General features: G+C 40.3%; 1 protein-coding gene across 1 annotated transcript; it reads right to left on the bottom strand.

The window, feature by feature from the left end:
- Positions 1–7: 7 nt before the first annotated feature.
- LOC127931268 (striated muscle-specific serine/threonine-protein kinase-like) lies at positions 8–21,429 on the bottom strand. Its single transcript, XM_052523308.1, has 7 exons — positions 20,788–21,429; positions 15,291–15,333; positions 10,770–10,856; positions 7,643–7,700; positions 744–2,251; positions 404–547; positions 8–42 (listed from the first exon to the last, which is right to left on the bottom strand). Exons 3-7 carry the CDS (start codon positions 10,777–10,779, stop codon positions 8–10), a joined length of 1,755 nt encoding a protein of 584 aa, XP_052379268.1. The 5' UTR covers positions 10,780–10,856; positions 15,291–15,333; positions 20,788–21,429.
- Positions 21,430–21,654: the final 225 nt, after the last annotated feature.

Raw genomic sequence — 21,654 nt, 5'->3', positions numbered from 1 at the left:
CAGGTAACTAGATAAGGACACAGATCAGGACACAAATATAAGCTGAGTTGATATCAAAAATACATATTTAAGTGGTTTGAACAGGGAATGGTAGAAGCTGCCAGGGTTGAGTACAGAACTGCAAAGCTGCTGGGTTTTTCCCCATATGTATCAAGAATGTTCCACCACCCAAAGGACATTCAGCCAACTTGACACACTGTGGGAAGCATTGGAACTGTGGCAAGCATTGGAGTCAACATGGGCCAGCATCCCTGTGGAACGCTTTCAACAGCTTGTAGAGTCAATGCTCCAATGAATTGAGGCTGTTCTGAGGGCAAAAGGGGATGCAACTCAATATTAGGAAGGTGTTCCTAATGATTTGTACACTCAGTGTATGTGCTACAGAGAGATTGAGATAGCTTGCCTTCTGGGAGAGGAGTGCCAGCAATGATGACTCTCAGCAGGACCTCAGTACCAGCAGTTGCCACAGTGTCCTTAAGAGGAAACTCAAACATAGGGGCCTCCAAGGGGTTCTCTTCAGCAGACATGTAAGAGTCGTCTGAAGAATCTGCACAGATTACGAAACGTAATTTTAAAACCCAGTTTTAACGAAATGACAAAGACATTCATGGCTGTGTTCAGAGCTGAGGAATACCCATTAGCATTGGAGTTTGAAAAGACAAGGTTAATAAGGTAAGAAGCCTCTAATATACACATGACAGACATTTTCATTTTGACCAAAAAATATAGAAAATAATTCGCACCTAACTCTGGAGACATGGGCCTAGCGCAGCGACCCTTCCCCCAGGTCTTCTGTGTTTGGCCTTCTTTCACATTGGTCACCTCTTTAGACTTGGCAGTCTCTGGAGGAGCTTCCTCTTCCATGGGCTCTTCTTTGACAATGATGGTAGGTATGATTACCTTGGGGGCTGGCTTGGTTAATTCCACTTCCATTTTTTCCTCAGATGGGGAGACTGGAATATTTGTTGAAGAGATAACCAGCCATGGAGGTTTTTGCGGAGGTTGTATTGGATGCTCTTGTACAACGGTAGGCTTTTTCTGTACCAATGGACTTTCTGGTTTATACTCTACTTTTCTTAAGGCTACCTCTACAGGTGTTTTTCTTCCTGACGATTCTTCCTTTGGGGACTTTTGGGCAGGAGATTCTTGGATGTCCTGAGACTCCTGCATATGACATACCCTCTGAACAACTGGTGATGGAGACCTCTGCGGGATCCCCTTGATTGGACTGACTCGATTTACCTGTCTTGTTGGCCTCTGTCTCGATAAGTCAGCCAGTTGCATAGATTCTGGAGCGAATGCTACTTCTCCCAATCTACTGACTGTTATGTTACTCATGGAGGGGCCCTCAATTTCGTGGGTTTGGGGCGAAGGCTGGTCCTGCCGTGCTTGTATGTGCAGTCGTGGTGATTTTGATGGCACCACCTTTTTAGGCTGTTCTGTCTCTTTCTGCTCCTCCTGATGGGCTCGCTCCCTTTCCTGGAGCTTCTGGAGAATTTGCGGTGGGAGGGGCTCAATCTTCCTCAAAGGCTGCCTGCCTCTTGCCCTGAGCGAAAGCTGCTCGATGGAGAAGGACTTCATGTGAGGTTTACCCAGAAGCTTCTTGATTCGTTGAGGCTCTTCAGTGAACTTGTTCTCAAATTCCTCGACCTTCTGGGTGGTACGGGGCCTGCAGTCCTCTAAGGACGCAGCCTTCTGTCTGAAATTGGACCTCCGTTCGGCAGCGTCATCCTTCAGAGCCTCTCGTAGGTCTTCCCTCGAACTCCCTCTGGAGATGCCCAACCGGTTCCCTCCATCGTCTGAGTCGACAGACTCAGCGTAGTTGAACCCGGCCCAGGACCATCCCGAGATGGAATCTTCATGGTCATAACTTCGCCTTCGCTCTTCAAAACCGCGCATCTTCTCAAAGATCTTGGAGCTTGCTCTGGTCAGTTTTGGGGACTGCCTAGGCTGGTACTCCTTGTGGGAGCACTCGTTGACACTGACAGGTGTCTGAGTAAGGGAATTCTGGGTGCTGCTTTGAGACATGGCTGATAATTTTGGATGTCTTAACATTTCCTCAAATTCAGCAGGGATTGTGTCTTGGTAGTCGGTTGGTACAAAATGTGTCTTGCGGGGTGTGAGGGGTGTGTGAGGGGCTGATCCAGAGCAGCTTGGCATTGGAGAAGTGGAGGGGCATTTAATAATTCTGGGGGAGAGGGGTGGGAGGACTTGTGGGGAGGATTCCCTCAAAACATTTTCAGATTGGCTCCTGAAAGAAGATGGTTATGGGAAATGATCTGTTAGAGAAAGAGTTCTAAATGATACCTGGCCCAGTGTGAGAATTGTCAAGGATATCATTAACACTGGGAGTTCTATTTTCGGCTGGCGTTAAGGCAGTGCTATTTTCATACGCACATGCTTGTAGCCGCTTTGCTATCTTCCAACCCTTGCGCAAGGGTTGGTAATTTATCCGTCTAACATCAAGGCTCTTGCGCTGAGGTGGGAGGAATGGGAAATATCTGAGCTGTGTCCTTAAAAACGTGCACCAAATTGCCAATTTCATGCAGTGCAACTGGGAATATTTAAAAAGCTAGTCATAGCAGTAAGGCAGTTGGTTATGGCATCAATTTTGCCAGCGGAAGTGGATAATAGCCTAATCAGTAGTCTATCACCAATGTTTATTCAAATATCATCTTCGGGAGCAGCAAAAGTCTGCAGACATTCACCTTTTTTCTTTATATTAGATTTTTTTTTCAGCTTCTGTAAAACGTTTTGACTCATTATGTGTAATGCCCATTGAATGAACAATGTCAGTGACAAAGGTGGCCTTCACGGATTCACCTGTACTTGAAAACCCGAGACCCGATCCGGGACCTGAGCAGATCCGGATCCAGAATGTCACGGGTCTGGGTCGGACCTGATTGTCAGGCGTCTCAGGTATGTGTAATTTTAACGGACTTATCCGGAAGGACCCATGCAGATCCGAATGTAACTGCTGCGGTAGAGAGAGAGAGATTTTTTTTATTTATGCTTCTGCTCTTTGCTTTTCACGAGAGTGCCGACTGTAGCAATTTTTGTTTTTGTTGGCCAATCATAAGTAATCATAGCGGCAATAGGCTACAGTTATAGAGCCTTCAAGGGGGGCAAAAGTAAAGAGATATCTATTTCAGGGAAAATTGAGTTAAATTAAATAATTAAAACTTCAAGGAGAAGAAAAAGCTACAACGATTAAGAGCCACAGGTAGACTGCTACTTTATATTCTGAATGGAGTTGTTGTTGTTTGTAACTTTGTAAGATTAGAAAGTGCATGCAGCGTCGATTAGCCGAGCTAGCTAGCTAAACTAGCTTCTCCTGATTTGACTCAGTCAAAACCAGTACTACATAATCCTATTGGATGTTAAATAACCTAGCTATGGCAGCTATTAGTCTACTGCTAAACCAGACAAGATAAAGCGTGTCTATCTATATATTGAATATGAATTGGGTGGGTTGAGATGATTAAATATAAAAGCACCAAACTGCTCTCTAAAAGCTTTACTTACTCAAAGTTTTACTTGAACCCTAAATAGATCTCAAGTAGATTACTAACAAAAGCTTCATGCAGGTTGCCATGTCTCATTTCCATTCATTTAATTAATTTAACCTTTCATTTAATATTTTTCAAACAAGCATTCCAGAGCTGGCAAAAATGTCTATTTCATTCCCCTGAAAGATAGAACAAATATTACAACAAATATTATGGCTGAACTCAAATGTGCTGGTTGATAAAATACCTGCATTCATGGAAAATACGTTTGAAAAGGGTATTTTGTTTTTAAATGGTATTGTAAATTGGAATGGTAGAGTTATGTCATTCTTGGAGTTATCAGAACTGTATGGGAAGGTCTGCTCAATCCAAGATTACAACCAATTGATTACAGCATTAACCCCAAAAATGGAGGAGGCAGGTGACAGTGGGAGGAGGTAGGGAACTGGTCTGTCTGCCCAATATAAAGAATCACAACTGACGGAGGAATACAAATTGCATAAATAGGAAAGTATACCAGTTTTATTTGAGGACCAGGATGTTGACAGCTTTGCCATACAGATTGCAAAATAGTTGGGAAGAGATTTTTGATTTGCCGATTTCACAGGGTGTATGAGTTGATATATAAAATGAAGCAGGATTCAAGACTTCGTGCTTTTCAGCTAAAAAATATTATATAGAAATCTTGCCACCAACAAAATGTTGCGTATTTGTGGCATACAATCATCGAAGCTCTGCAGATTTTGTTGTGAGGATACAGAATCAATAGACCATTTATTTTGGTACTGCCCAGGAATAGTTGAAAATGTATAACAGTGATCTAAAATTGACCCTAGAAATAGTACTGTTGGGAGATCTGGAGTGACCAGGTCATTCAATGACTAATACTGTATACTAATACTCTTAGTAAAAGTATTCATCTTAAACTCGCAATCTGTGTATCTTCTATTCGATTAGATAGATTGAAATTGTATGTTAAACAGATATACTGTGCATATAAATCCGAAGAGGGTGGCCAGCAGAGATAGGTGGGATGGGCTGAGGGAAGCTGAAGGTTGGGATGTGTAATTTGGAGACAAGTGGGATTGGAGATGCTGGGCGGAGGATAGAATGACAGTCAAAATAAAACATAACAAAAAGTAAGTTTGAGTGACACTGAGGGGCAGTGTTGTTACAGTTAATGCCGGTTTACCTGAGGCTGATGCCGTGCAGGTGTTCGTACACATGCATATACACACACTCTCATTCAAATGCGCACATGTAAATAGTGACATACATGCACTCAAACATATTCAATTGGCCTTGCTGTTATGATTTTTGTTGTCCTTGATGTCTTTTGTTTTTTGTATTGCTGTTTTCTGTTTTCCTTTGTCTTTCTCTTTGTCCTCTTTTGTTAATTTTGTTGGTTGTTGGTGCGGGGGAGGGTTTTGGGGGTGGGGAATGGATTTATTGTATTTTTTTCCCCCGGGAGGGGGTCTCGGAGCAGGGTGTTGACCCTGGTTGCTTCTGTGTGTGTTTCTGGATGGGAGGCTGTTAGATGACTAATGCGATGCAGTTGTTGAGCATTTCACTGCAAGTATATTGTATGTTTTAAATATTATATTAAAAAATTTTTATAATATAGATATATTTATGCCTATTGGGTCTGGATGGGAAAGCGCCAGGTTTCTAAGTGTCTGCAGGAAGCCTGTTTAGAAACATTGTTGATAAAAAAAGATTGCTTATTGTTTTTCGTTGATCACCTAAATGTAAAATCGTTGTAATTATGTCTGTGGCGCTGAATTCACTATTGATGTTTGCCTGTTTGTTTGTTTACCTTTACAATTCTTTACCTGGCAAGTCACCATACGGGTCATATCAACGGCGAAGGTAGCCTAATCTTATTATACTGTTTGGAAGGCAATGTCCATGGTTCGGACATGAAATGCAATTTTCGAAATGCAAATACAACATGTAGCCAAATCTACTTCCATGTTGAAGCCAACTAGCCTACTTTTTTGTATTTCAAAAATGTTATAAATCTTTGTTATAACTAGGCCTATTATACAGTTACTGTAGCCCTATAATATTTAATAAACTATCTTCAATGGATAGGACGAACATCCATGCCTTCATTGCGAATTGGACATCAAACACCATAAACACACAACTTGAAGCAATCACATAAAAAGCCCTTGTCACACCTACAATTTATGAATTGATATAAAGCCTGCCGCTTTACGCTAACCGGCAGGAATTATGGGGTTGCGCCCATAATTCCTGCCATCAAAATAGCTCAAATTTTTCTGTGAACGCACTAAGATTCATGTTTACGTTTGGTTTGTAAAAATAGAGCTCTTGGGCTGCCAAAATTATATTACACTTTATATGAAACAAAAGATTTCAAGCACATCATTCTGTTTGTTAAATCACAAGATTGTAAAACAGCATGGCAAACTGAAAATCATCTATTCAACAATGGCATGCATAACAACCATAGAAGAACCAAAGGGGTCAATGATACCTCGCACATGCAATGTGATGTAAACGGTGCTCTGAATGGCAGTTGATATAAATAAGTCCATGTGAATTCCAAACAAAGCTAAAGAAGCAAGGCTGTGCTCAAACTTTGGAAATGTTTGGAATGCAGTAACTGCTTGCTTGCACAATTTGCCCACTTTTTTTATTTTCATTCACTGGCTGGTGTTGGTCAAAATGGAAATCAAAATTATAATGGGGGAGTTGAAGGAAATAGTGAGACAAAATGAGAATTAATCGAAATATAGGACAAAAAGTAATTTGATGCTAAAAGGGGCAATCTGTGATTCAAACAATAATGAGCTGGACCCCACAGCCACTGATTTTGGTAAACAGATGAGGGATGGGGCTGGAGAAATGTAACTACTCTCAAACTGGATGCAAGAACAGACCATCCATAAGATCATAGTTATAGTTTTAACTATGTTTTCAGGCTTTAGTGTTTGTGTTCAATTACATTGTTTACAAACAATGGAGTAATACAAGCTTATATTTTGGGGTTCTAATGGGGAAGACAGTTGAAGTAGGCTCATGAGTCATTTAAAAGTTGTATTCTTCAAGAATCAATAGGCATTCAAACAACCCAGAGTTCAACTCCCTGTCTGCCAGCAGTATATAGTATATACACTGAGTATAACAACTGACCAGGTGAATCCAGGTGAACGCTATAATCCCTTATTTATGTCACTTGTTAAATCCACTTCAATCAGTGTAGATGAAGGGGAGAGGACAGGCTAAAGAAGGATTTTTAAACCTTGAGACAATTGAGACAGGGATTGTGTATGTGTGCCATTCAGAGGGTGAATGGGCAAGACAGAAACTGTAAGTGCCTTTGAACGGGGTATGGTAGTAGGTGCCAGGCGCACCGGTTTGTGTCAAGAACTGCAACGCTGCTGGGTTTTTCAAGCTCAACAGTTTCCCATGTGTATCAAAAAGTATCCACCACCCAAAGGAAATCTAGCCAACTTGACACAACTGTGGGAAGCATTCAAGCCAACATAGGCTAGCATTCCTGTGGAACGTTTTCGACACTTTGTTGAGTATTTGTCTCAACAAATTGAGGCTGCTCTGAGGTGTTCCTAATGTTAAGAATACTCAGTGTACAGTATATCATTCATTTCAAAGTAAAGTATATAAATTGCAGATTGCCTCATTAAAGAATGTTTACTAATCATATCAGTAGTGAAATCTGTTGTAACAGCTACTCAAGTAAATCCCTGAGTGATCCTCCTCAGTATATCACCTGCACCTCTATTCATGTGGTGACAGCAAATGCATACACACACCACGGTTATTATGTGTTGCACAGTGTAATAGTAAGTCATCGGCAATACTTGTATTAACTTGTGTTGCGGGTGTTTGAGATGGGTGCGCTTTAATATTTTCTGCTTTCCTAAGTGTGTTACCCAGGCTTCTTGATAATGTTTACCTAAAGGAGTATGGTTTGTGTATCCTTCCATTATAGATACTGAACCTGCTGTCATAGTAACCGCTTGCTAAAGACACACTTTCCTTGGTCTCCTCTACTGGCCCAGTTAGATTAGCATATGTGCTCTTATCAGAGACTTGGCCCCTTGGTGCTTGATCTGGGTGGCTGCTCCACCCTGTTTACTTACCTGGAGGGCTTGGAGATGTCTTGAAGTCCTTTGCCCCAGCTGTCCATCATTCTGTCCCCTGTGGCAAGATAAAACATGAAACATTAAATAGACATAGTTTAGTTTGTTAGCCAATATTTCAGTTATTCTATCTGAAATACTTTAATAATTCAGAACAAGGGTGTACCTCAGTTGGCATTGTTATCTGTAATTGTGAGCAACAGGTAGGACAAATATGCCTAAACCCTAGAATTATTAAGAGCAATGTTCCTTTTCAGATCCTAGCAACCATGGAAAAAAGATTCAGTCATTTTTCTTTCTGTACAGATAATGCTGTGGATCCAACTGATGGCTTAAATTATATTCAGCTATTTGGTGCAGAGAACGTGAAGGTTAAGAAGTCTATGAGCTCTATTTTTGGCTGGCGCTAAGGAAGTGCAAGTGTCAAATGCACATTAGTTTGCAATTTTGTCATGTAAAAAATGTTGCACTGTCATTTTCCAGCCCTAACAGCAGGTTCAGCAATTTACCTGTCTAACATCAGCTCACTTGCGCTGAGGTGGGAGGGGGTATTTGAGGTGTGTTCTTAAAAACACTGCCAATTTCATGCAGTGCTAATGGGAAGTTTTAAGACCACAAAAATCAGGTCCTACAGGTACTGTAACACAGTTGATAATGGCATGGATTTTGAGAGTGGAAAGGCAGCCTATCCAGCCATGATGCACATTGCCCATGGAAGAGAGATGTGCATTTTGTGCTGATGAATCTCGAATTTAGAAACATAAAAACTATTGGTTCCCCCCCATTTTGTTTAAAAATAATTTGTTCTTAACTGACATGCCTAGTTAATTAAAGGTAAATCACCGGGTGGTGCAGTGGTCTAAGGCACTGCATTTCAGTGCTAGCTGAATCAAACATTCAGGCCTAATAATACAATATTGGTGTCATCAGGCCAGAGAATCTTGTTTGCCTTATGGCAAACTTGAAGCAGGCTGTCATGTGCCTTTTACTGAGAAGTGGCTTTCGTCTGGCCACTCTACATAAAGGCCTGATTGGTGGAGTGCTGCAGAGATGGTTGTCCTTCTGGAAGGTTCTCCCATCTCCACCGAGGAACTGTAGAGTTCTGTCAGAGTGACCATCGGTTTCTTGGACATCTCCTTGACAAAGGCCCTTCTCTCCTGATTGCTCAGTTTGGCTGGAATGCCAGCTCTAGGAAGAGTCTTGGTGGATCCAAACTTATTACATTAAAGAATGATGGAGGCCACTGTGTTCTTGGGGACCTTCAATGCTGCAGAAATATTTTGGTACCCTTCCCCAGATTTGTGCCTCGTCACAATCCTGTCTCGGTGCTCTACGGCAATTCCTTGGACTCGTGGCTTGGTTTTTGCTCTGACATGCAGTGTCAACTGTGGGACCTTATATAGACAGGTGTGTGCCTTTCCAAATCATGTCCAATCAATTGTAGAAATGTCTTAAGGATGATCAATGGAAAGAGGATGACCCTGAGCTCAATGTCAAGTCTCACAGCAAAGTGTCTGAATACTTTTGTAAATAAGGTATTTCTGTTTTTAAATTTGTATACATTTGCAAACATTTCTACCAACCTGTTCTCACTTTGTCATTATGGGGTATTGTGTGTAGATTGATGAGGAATTTTGTTTATTAAATACATTTTAGAATAAGGTTGTAACATAACAAAATGTGGAAAATGTCAAGGGGTCTGAATACTTTTCAAAGGCACTGTTACCTGCATACTTTATGTTGCTTGTTCGAGTAGGCTTTTCATCTCCATTTTCAAAGAGCGCCACTTGTCCGATTACCCAAGACGCATGCTCCTACAAACTATTCAATCCTATAATGCCATATCAACCAGAGATTGATTTTAAAAAATCTGCCTAGCAACAGAGGCAACAATACAATTGACTGGAGCCTAGTCTTTTGTATATGTGCGTGAATGTTATGCATAACAACATTTAAGCCTATGTGTGCACACAGTGCCATGGAAGGCATATATTATATTATATATTATTATATTATTATTATTATATAAGGAGATAAGTGAATTATGATATGATGCTTCTGACCCGATTCTATTTAGAAATATTGCTGTTGGTTTAAAAAGCAGATTGATTGTTTTTTGTTTAATTTGATTAAAAAACATTACTTATTAGAAAGATTCACCATCTATGGGTTTATGTTGAGAACGTACATGGCTCGAATGCAAAGCAATTCCATCTGCTATTTCTGGAGAATTGCAAAATATGATCTGTAAGATGGTGCATGGTGTTTATAAAACATTACGTTTGTGGGCAGTATAACGTTGGGTGGACATTCCCACTTTCTCTCTATATTTGATTTTTATCCATTTGTGTGAAAAGTTTAGATGCGCATAAAACGCTCTAAGTTGCTTTTGCTGTAATATAACTATATTTAGACATAGCCTAGTTAAAACATGTTGTTGTTTCATTTTTATTAGAATTTGATTAGTATTATACACTCTTTTCAGGCCTTATCAATAGCTTTGTGAATTTAATCTTGCTTATTGACTGCGTTTGGCATGTCCATGTCCAGACTGCAATTTACAGTAGACCGAGACCCTATATCACTGTGAATGCTCTAGCCAATGTTTAACAACGTATTTCTATATTGAAGCAATGCAATAAGAACAATTGCGGTTTTCAAAAGTTTTCAACATATTTAGCAAATATGGGGCAGGATATTTTACATTCAAATTGGAAATGATGATGATACAATACATAAAAAAAAGGTAAATACACAATTTGACGCAACCACATAGCCATGGAGCACGTTCTGAATGACAAAGTGAGGATCCAATCCACGACACCCACGACTTGTTTATTTATCAAAACTCTGACGTTTTGCACCACCACCTGCTACTGTGCACATAATTCAAGTTCTGAAAACAGCAAAAATATCTCTGACACACCCCGAACCTATAACGCTACCACCAGCGCTAATATTTACCATTACGTTAGGTTTGTTCAAATAGAGCCCTACAACTACCATGTTGCTTGGAGTGAATACTGCACAGGTGTTCTCAAAATATATCTTGCCACACATTAAACTGTTGGCATTTCATGTATTCTCCTTCATGCATTTGAGACAAGGTTGGGAAAAGACATGGTACCTGCATGCATAGCCTGGTTCTGAATACCTCTGCTTCCTTCTTTGGTCTCAATGTGGTCTCCACCTTCGTCTTCCGTGGTCTCGGAGTCTGAAAGAGCGACAAGGAAAAGGTGTTAGACTCAAGTGGATTGACAACATATGGTCTTGCATGACATTCCATTTTAAAACCATGGGGTGAATCCTAACCTACAACACTCAAGTCAAATTATCACTTTGACATCAATGTATAACTAAATGAAAATCTTACAAAAGTGGAAATTAGGATTCATTCCTTTTCATAGCCCGGCAATAACACACCTGATTGAACTAAAAAACAAGCTCTTGATTAGTTGAAATAGGTGTGTCATCGCTGAGTCCGAGCCAAATTGTGAGAGGTCCCCCAGCAATGGATTGTGAAGCATTGCATTAGGAAAAGCCAACATTACATAGAGAAGAGGACAAAGCTACCAGTAATATAAACAAATCAGGTGCCAAAAGGAAGCTATATTCAGATTTCAATGTTTGCAAATAGAGAATTTTTCGCACTGCACTTTCAGAGGTGCGTTTGATGCGTCCCTAAAGCATGAAGCTGACAATTGATTTTGAAATCTTCATTTGCAACGATTAAATTCTGGACTTTCAGTAAGCAGTGGTGAACCAAGATGGTAACAAGGACATTTACCATTACTGTGCTGCAGTAAGGATGATTTATGTTTCCATAGCTACAGTGCCTTTGGAAAGTGTTCACACCCGTTGACATTTTCAACATTTGTTGTATTACAAAATTAAACACTAATACGTCTTGATTAGATAAGTATTCAACCCCCCTGAGTCAATACATGTTAGAATCACCTTTGGCAGCTAATTTAGATTATTATTGTGGAGTAACTACAATGTTGTTGATCCATCCTATTTTTTCTCCTATCACAGCCATTTAACTCACTAACTGGTTTAAAATCACCATTGGCCTCATGGAGAAATCCCTGAGTGGTCTCTGTCAACTGAGTTAGGAAGGACGCCTGGGGCTTTGTAGTAACTGGGTGTATTGATACACCATCCAAAGTGTAATTAATAACTTTACCATGCTCAAAGAGATATTAAATTTGTTATCTGACTTGTTAAGCTAATTTTTCCTCCTTAAGTTATTTAGGCTTGCTATAACAAGGGGGTTAAATTCTTATTGACTCGAGACATTTTAGCTTTTTGTTTTAAATTCATTTGTAATTCATTTCTGAAAAAATAATTCCACTTTGACATAATTGGGTAGTTTGTGTAGATCAGTGACACAAAATCTAAATATAAACCGTTTTAAATTCAAGCTGTAACACAACACAATGTGAAAAAAGTCAAGGGGTGTGAATACTTTTTGAAGATACTAAGTACCATCCCTCACAAATGGCAGATACTCAAGACAGACCTCTATCATGATATGTTTCAGCTAATTGGTGGTTCAGTAACCATTGTTATTAGTGTCTTGCATAATTTACTATGACATTTGATGTTATCAACAGTCAACCTATTGCAATGTTAGAGGTCAAGTGGGAAAGCTGTTTCGAACTAGCAGTAACATTACACTTTAATTCCCACCTTACACAGTAAGGTGTGTGGGGAAAACATTTACATTACATTTACATTTACATTCAAATATTTATTTTGGAGCAATTTACTATTGTACATTTCTTGAGTCAGTTTGATCATCATGAGTGAATCATCTCACTAGGCACACCATATAATTTCAACATGGATAATTGGTTAATATTTGGTTGGGAGGTTGATCAATGAGATTGCAAGCTATATTCATCCACTCAAAAAGACAGCCAAGGGTTAGTTGAATTTCAAATTTGTTATCACTATGCTTTCAACCATCTAAAAGCACAACCAAATTCCAATGAAAAAAATGTCTGATATTTGGTTTAGTTAGCACGCAAATGTCTATAACTGTGCTTTTAACAATGTAAAAGCACAGTAAAGTTCCAATGGGAATACAGTGCGAAATATTTTGTTTATTTATACAACAGATTAATGTGTTATCACTGTGCTTCATCTGGGAAGCAGAACCAATCGACCTGGATTGCAGTTGAGATTACATTAAAAGTACATGGTGCAAGTGATCAATGCCTCTCGAGGTTCTGCAGCAATTGTGATGATCTCCACTCACCTGTAAAAACCTCTACATACTACCTTGAACGTGCACACACTATATGATTACATAAGAAGAAATATACAGTTACAGTAACCTCACGGATGTGTTACATGTTAAGGTTGAATGTTACATTCGTTTGTAAGATATCGTTAACTTTAAGTTATTTACTGTATTACAAAACCAATATTGAATTGTGCTTGGTTGATAAGGAAACCAAATATCAACATTTAAAGATGTATCTTTTGCTTGGATAGTTCAATATGTGCCACTGACTTCAATTCCAGTTTGTCTACAAATTAATAATTGATATGTTGGATTCACATCTCCATCACAAACATGAATCTAAAGTTTAAAAAAATTGAATTATATCAATCAAATCAATGGAGACGATGATTACTTTTTTCAAATCCAAAGTACACTACATGACCAAATGTATGTACTGTAGACACCTGCTCATCGAACATCTCATTCCAAAATCCTGGGCATTAATATGGAGTTGGGCCCCCCCTTTGCTGCTGTTTCAGACTCCACTCTTCTGGAAAAGCTTTCCACTCGATGTCGGTACATTGCTGCGGGGACTTGCTTCCATTCAACCACGAGCATTAATGAGGTCGGGCACTGATTTTGGCCGATTAGGCTTGGCTCGCAGTCGGCGTTCCAATTCATCCCATTTCTGCATGGACCTCACTATGTGCACGGTGGCATTGTCATGCTGAAACAGTTGGAAGCACAGAATCATCTAGAAGGTTATTGTATGCTGTAGCGTTAAGATTTCCCTTCACTCAAACTAAGGGGCCTAGCCAGAACCACGATAAACAGCCCCAGACCATTATGCCCCCTCCACCAAACTTTACAGTTGGCACTATGCATTGGGCAGGTAGCGTTCTCCTGGAATCCGCCAAACCCCGATTTGGCCATCAGACTGCGAGATGGTGAAGCATGATTCATCACTCCAGAGAATGGGTTTCCACTGCTCCAGAGTCCAATGACGGCGAGCTTTACAACACTCCAGCCGCTTTTGGCATTGTGCATGCTGGTCTTAAGCTTGTGTATGGCTGCTCAGCCATGGAAACCTATTTCATGAAGCTCCCAACGAACAGTTATTGTACTGATGTTGCTTCCAGAGGCATGTTGGAACTCGGTAGTGAGTGTTGCAACCGAGGACAGCACTCGACAGTCCTGTTCTGTGAGCTTGTGTGGCCTACCACTTTGCAGCTGAGCCCTTGCTGCTCATAGATGTTTACACTTCACAATAACAGCACTTACAGTTGACCGTGGCAGCCCCTAGCAGGTCAGAAATCTGATGAACTGACTTGTTTCGAAGGTGGCATGCTATGACGGTGCCATGCTGAATGTCACTGAGGTATTCAGTAAGTCCATTCCACTGCCAATATTTCCTGTGGCTGTGTGCTCGATTTTATACACCTGTCAGCAATGGGTGTGGCTGAAATAGCCCAATCCACAAATTTGATGGTGTGTCCTAATACTTTTATATATAGTTTATTTTCTACATAAATTCCATGTCACAATACGTTGACAAATTAGGATGAAACAACGTTGATTCAACCATTTTGTGCCCAGTCGGATACTTCTCCTTGTCTTTGCATACCAAACACAAAATAGCAAGACAGACATTTTGTCAAGTTTGAGTTAAGCGTCACAGAGCAGTAATTTAAAACTGCCTCATGTAAGACAGAGTGAGACACTGCCATCAGTGATGGCTCACTGCCATCAGTACAACTCAAACAGAACACAACTACTCACTGAACACAAATTTCAGCAAAGCTGTACTCAACAGCATCATTGTTCACACCACCTAAACATCTTCGCAGCATCACCGAGTTGTTCAGACTGCCAAACATTCTCAACATACAGCTCCACCACACAAAGTCATGGGTAGAGCTCGGAATAGATAAGACTCCACTGAGTCATCAGTAACCCAGCAGCTCTCATGAGATGTTCTCCACCTCAACATGGGAGGACGAGATGCTTAGAGCTCACTGCTTCAAACAGAATGATCATCTGATGTTCATCTAAATGGCTAGACTTAACTTGAGTATGAGCTTGAATTAGATAACATCAACATAATTATACTATACTACAGTTATATGAATATGTACTCAATTTTATTCATATGTGCAACTTATTCAATTCAGTTAAATCACATGAAATAGTGGTGTTAATGGTGATTGTGATCATAGAATGTTATTTAACAAAAACAGAGAAGATTTCCGTTGACACTTTTATTATTACAATATTTTACCAAAATAATTGGAAAATGAAATGAGCAAACATATCAGATCAAAAAATAAATATATTGTAAATTGGCATGCCACTAGCTGTCAGACTTGACATCGGTAATGTGTTCTAGTAACCTGTTATTCCTAACTCCAAACAAACCATGAGAGGATGATCCAAATGGCGGCTATGAGAGTCCAGTTCCCTGAAAGGAGAAACAAAAAGTCATTTAATGACATGTTAAAAACTGAATTGCAATGCAGAAATATAATACAATACAATAATAATTATACAATAACAGGGATAATATCCTTTCCTTTGCATGCACATGCACATGCATTATTGGAGCTGTATGGTGCAACATGTGAGAGATGAATGAGTGAGTAATGTGTCTTCTCCCGGGATTTCTGATTCAAAGGTAACATTTTTAGAGAGCCTGGCAGGTATTATACAGCTGTTAGAAAGTCTGCCAGCGGGGTTGTGATGAAGCGGAGCTGTCATGTCACACCCTGATCTGTTTCTCCTGTCTTTGTGCTTGTCTCTACCCCCCTCCTGGTGTCACCCATCTTCACCATTATCCCCAGTGTATTTATACCTGTGTTCTCTGTTTGTCTGTTGCCAGTTCATTTTGTCCATCAAGCCTGCCAGCGTATTCCCATTGCTCTTGTCTTTGTCTATAGTTCCTGTTTTCTAGTTTTACGGTTTTGACCAGTCTGCCTGCCCTGAGCCTGCCTGCTGTTTTGTACCTTTTGGCTCTGATCTAGATTACTGACCTCTGCCTGTCCTTGGCCTGTTGTTTTGCCTGCCCCTGTTCTAGTCATAAACTTGTGTTACTTCAACAATGTCTGCATCTGGGTCTTTCCTAAAATGTGATAGTCATGCCCACTCTGCTGTCCTGGGACACTGTGGAACATGCCTCCAGTAGCAAGAAGCGCACCTAAAATCTCTTGCTAACAATCCAGATATACCCCAACCAAAAACCCTGGATGAATGGATATATCCGTACTATGCGGAGAGCCATTGTTACAGCATTCAATGTCAGCACAACGAACATTGGTGACTCGGTGGTGCGCAACGCCTACAAGGCAAGCAGGTACAAGCTCCTCAAATCTATTAGGGATGCAAAAAGACAATACAGACTCAAACTCAGACTCGCAATGTTTATCATTTTTACATGTTAAAATTAGCACTGTCAGAGTTGATCAATTAACCTTTTTGGGATAGGGGGCAGCATTTTCACTTTTGGATGAATAGCGTGCAAAGAGTGAACTGCCTCCTACTCTGTTCCAGATGCTAATATATGCATGTATTATTAGTATTGGATAGAAACCCCTCTGACGTTTCTAAAACTGTTTGAATGATGTCTGTGAGTATGTGTCTGTGAGTATAACAGAACTCAAAATCCAACCAGGAAGTGGGACATAAAGTTGCACTTCCTACGGCTTCCACTAGATGTCAACCGTCTTTAGAAACTTGAATAAGGATTCTACTATAAAGGAGGGGCTCATGAGACCTCTTTGAGTCAGTGTTCTGGCAGAGTGCCTTGGTCTCATGACTCGCCATCCCGACAGAGTTACCTCTCGTTCTAGTGCTTTTCTGAAGACAAAGGAATTCTCAGATTGGAACATTATTGGTGTTTTATGTTAAAAACATCCTAAAGATTGATTCCACACATCGTTTGACATGTTTCTAAAGGACTGTAACGGAACTTTTCGAGTTTTTATCTGGATGAAGTGCCTGCGACTCATGAAGATGGATTACTGGGCTGAACACGCTAACAACAAGAGGCTATTTGGACATAAATGATGGAACTTTATGGAACAAATCAGTCATTTATTGTCGAACTGGGATTCCTGGGAGGGCCTTCTGATGACGATCATCAAAGGTAAGTGAATATTTATGGTGTTGTTTCCAAAATGGCGGATATTCCTCTGGCTGTTTTGGGTTCTGAGCGCCGTTCTCAGATTATGCTTTTTCCGTAAAGTTTTTTTGAAATCTGACACAGCGGTTGCATTAAGAAGAAGTCTATCTTTAATTCTGTGAATAACACTTGTATCTTTTATCAATGATAATTATTTACATTACATTTACATTTAAGTCATTTAGCAGACGCTCTTATCCAGAGCGACTTACAAATTGGTGCATTCACCTTATGACATCCAGTGGAACAGCCACTTTACAATAGTGCATCTAAATCTTTTAAGGGGGGTGAGAAGGATTACTTTATCCTATCCTAGGTATTCCTTAAAGAGGTGGGGTTTCAGGTGTCTCCGGAAGGTGGTGATTATGAGTATTTCTGCAAAATCACCAGATGTTTTGGAATCAAAACATTACTGCATGTAAGGCGCCAATGTAAACTGAGATTTTTGGATATAAATATGCACATTATCGAACAAAACATACATGTATTGTGTAACATGATGTCCTTTGAGTGTCGTCTGATCAAGATCATCAAAGGTTAGTGATGAATTTTATCTATATTTCTGCTTTTTGTGACTCCTATCTTTGGCTGGAAAAATGTCTGTGTTTTTTCCACTTGACTATGACCTAACATAATCCTAAACTTTTTGAAATTTTTGCAAACACTGTTTTTATCACATTGTCTCAAAGCATTCAAGATACACTGAAAACTTCCAAAATACATCATCTATACAGCTAAAAAGAATGCGATGTCAAAACAAGTTAACTTTGAGGTATTAATATCACATGTGAAAAAGCTAATGTGAAACAGACTCACACGTCTGTTTTGCCCAAGTGACATTTTTTTACGTGATTTGTTCACATGTGAAAAAAATTTGTGAAACGTGACATTTTTCTATTGAGCCATTTACTCTGTTCATATTTTTTTTCTTGTATTATTTATGTTGTTGTTGCATTGCCAAGAAGCAACCTGCAAGTAAGCTTTTAGTTGGACTGTGTATACCATTGTGTATCCCATACATACAACTAATAAAACTTGAAAACTGTTACATTTTCCAAGATGGCAGTGGGACCTGCCAAATAAAGCAACACATACTTGGCTGGTCCTTTTAGTCCTCATACACAACTACAAAACAGCCCTCTCTGAACATGAAGTTGAGGCTGCAAACATCTACTACATGGCACCGGAGAAGAAGGCACTACCCTCTACAACCACCCGAGCCACTGCCTGTTCACCCCGCTATCATCCAGAAGGCGAAGTCAGTACAGGTGCATCAAAGCTGACACCGAGAGACTGAAAAACAGCTTCTATCTCAAGGCCATCAGGGACATCACTGACATTGAGTGGCTGCTGCAAACATACGGACTCAAATCTGCCACTTTAATAATTCAAATTTGGATGTAATAAATGACTCACTTGTCACTTTAAAAAATGCCACTTTATATAATGTTTACATACCCTACATTACTGTACTCTACACCATCTACTGCATCCTGCCTATGCCATTTGGCCATCGCTCATCCATATATGTATATGTACATATTCTTATTCATTCCTTTACACTTGTGTCTAAATGGTAGTTGTTATGGAATTGTTAGATTACTTGTTATAAATTACTGCATAGTCGGAAGTAGAAGCACAAGCATTTCGCTACACTCGCATTAACATCTGTTAACCATGTGAATGTGACCAATAAAATTTGATTTGATTTAATGACAACAGTGGTAGGCCTGATCACCGACAACGATGAGACAACCTATACGGAGGGGGTCAGAGACCTGGCCATGTGGGGCCAGGCCATCAACCTCTCCCTCAATGTGATCGAGACAAAGGAGATGATTGTGGACTCCTGGAAAAAGAGGCCCGAGCACACCCCCATTCTCATCGACAGGGTTGCAGTGGAGCAGGTTGAGAGCTTCAAGTTCCTTGGTGTCCACATCACCAACAAACTAACATGGTCCAAGCACTCCAAGACAGTCGTGAAGAGGGCACAACAAAACCTATTCCCCCTCAGGAGACTGAAAAGACTTGGCATGGATCCTCAGATCCTCAAAAGGTTCTACAGCTGCACCATCGAGCGTATCACTGGCTGGTATGGCGACTGCTTGGCCTCCTACTGTAAGGCACTACAGAGGGTAGTGTGAATGGCCCAGCTTGGGGCCCAGCTTCCTGCCATCCAGGACCTCTATACCAGGCGGTGTCAGAGGAAGTCCTAAAAATTGTCAAAGACTCCAGCCACCCTAGTCATAGACTGTTCTCTCTGCTATCGCATGACAAGCGGTATATGAGTGCCAAGTCTAGGACCAAGAGGCTTCTAAACAGCTTCTAACCCAAAGCCATAAGACCATATGGTCCTTCATATGGTCCTTCTGTAGCTCAGTTGGTAGAGCATGGCGCTTGTAACGCCAGGGTAGTGGGTTCGATTCCCGGGACCACCCATACGTAGAATGTATGCACACATGACTGTAAGTCGCTTTGGATAAAAGCGTCTGCTAAATGGCATATATTACTCCGGAACATCTAGTGAAATTGCTACCCAGACTATTTGCATTGCACCCTCCCCTTTCTCCCCCTCTTCACACCACTGCTACTCTCTGTTATCATCTATGCATTGTCACTTTAATTACTCTACCTACATGTACATACTACCTCAACTAACCGGTGCCCCCGCACATTGACTCTGTAACAGTACCCCCTGTTCATAGTCTCGCTATTATTACTTTACTGCTGCTCTTTAATTACTTGTTACTTTTATCTCTTATTTTTCAATACTTTTATTTTTTTTAATACTGCATTGTAAGCATTTCACTGTAAGATCTACACCTGTTGTATTCGGCGCATGTGACTAATATGATTTGATTTGATCAACAGGTTATATTATCGACACTCTTCATTCTTATCTACCATGTATTCATTTAGGTAAAGAACTTATCAAATAAAATATTGAATTCCTGAGATTGTGGCAAGTAAACAAATGTTGTGATACAGTAGCTGCCTATAGCCTGGGGCATACATCATATGGCATAAGGTACTTGTCTTTTGTAAGTGCTAGTAGTTTCAATAGGTGACAGGCTGGTAAAAATGACAATGGTTGTCATGTAGACAAGTCTTTCAGGATGCAACTTTTCTGAGATCAACAAAGATGTTTTAGAAATGCTTATAAGGCTAGTTCAAAGTGCATGCAGTGAGTGTACTGAGTATGATACTTTATAAGCAGGGTCCTAATTTTGATCTTTCACTGCTTAGGGGGAAAAAATATAGAAGATGATTTTTCATTCCAGACAGCTGCTGATCTTTCTGGATACTGAGGTCCTCTGTGGATAAGCACATTGCCAGATTGTGAGAATAACAATCCCTGCAAGTGGATCAATCTGACAACCTCTCATCATCTCCATGGCATCGAAGCAGGGCATCTCATTAACTACTGCTATATTGGTATGGGGGCAATGCTAATTTGCCACTAACAGATTTGGCAGCGTAGTTCTCAAGACACATTTAGATAAATCATTGTATATCAAGCCATCAAATACATGTAGAAGCATTAATCAGTGTGTGGATCAAGTCCCACACATTATAAAGTATGGTGCAATGTGACACGAACCTGCATTAGAATATGCTAATGTAAGGGTATATAAAACATTTATTGGACTATAACTGATAAAGCTTAGAGAGAAATCATTATTCTTTCAGGACAGGTAAAGATACAAACAAACAAACAGAGAGAAAGTTGGAACTCACCTGGAGGCATTTCTTTGTCCTGGTTTTCTTCATGGCCGCCATGGGTCTTTCTTTGACAATTCTTCTGGTTGAGTCTCAGTTTTATATTTCTCATCACACTCACGATAATGTCCAGGTCATTCTTGTAGAAAACATAACATCTTACTACGCTTGACTAGGAAATCGTACTCCAACAATCAAGAATTGAACTTAATGAACGGAATCTGTCATTCAACAATTGGATTTTCCAATGTGCTGTGCAGAAAAAAACAGACATCAAGGCACTTGGATTTATTACATAATCAATACGACGAGTGTTCGAGTGTAAGCGAGCTCACATCCTTCACTCACTGATCCTCATGAAGGTCCACGTGGCTCAGTAAAGGAATGCCACCTTTGTAAAGCACAGATGCTATGTCGACAGGCAAAAGAGCACAAAATATTATCAGCTTTTGAGAAAGAATAAGCTGCCTCTTACAACAGTAGCCAGTGACAGGAGCGCATTCCCTACGCCGTGTCTCCCACCACAAGGAGAAGGAGGAACGCGAGTCAGAGAGGCAGCAGTGGGAGTGAATCAGCGTCTCCTGAAAATTGTACTTAGAAGAAGCAAGCGTAGGTTGACATTTCTTTCCCTGTGTTTTCTTTCTATTTTTCCTTCCCAATTCTCTGTCTAGAGATAAAAGTCCTTGGCTGGCTTAATGAGGCAGTGTTGTGTAAGGGCTCTCCTCACTCCTCTGCATCCTCGAAGAACTATTGAATATTACATCAAACGAGCCGAGGGCTGTATTTTGAATATGTAAGCTACTGTTGCTCTCCAGCCTGGTTTGCACCTAGTACAGTAAATCAGCTATTTGAGCAGATAAAATAATTGAAACATTTCTTCTTCCC

Source organism: Oncorhynchus keta, chromosome 7 (genome assembly GCF_023373465.1).
Source record: "Oncorhynchus keta strain PuntledgeMale-10-30-2019 chromosome 7, Oket_V2, whole genome shotgun sequence".
Lineage (NCBI taxonomy): Eukaryota > Metazoa > Chordata > Actinopteri > Salmoniformes > Salmonidae > Oncorhynchus > Oncorhynchus keta.
Note: the sequence above shows the minus strand (reverse complement) of the source record. Positions and strands in the feature narration are given on the sequence as shown.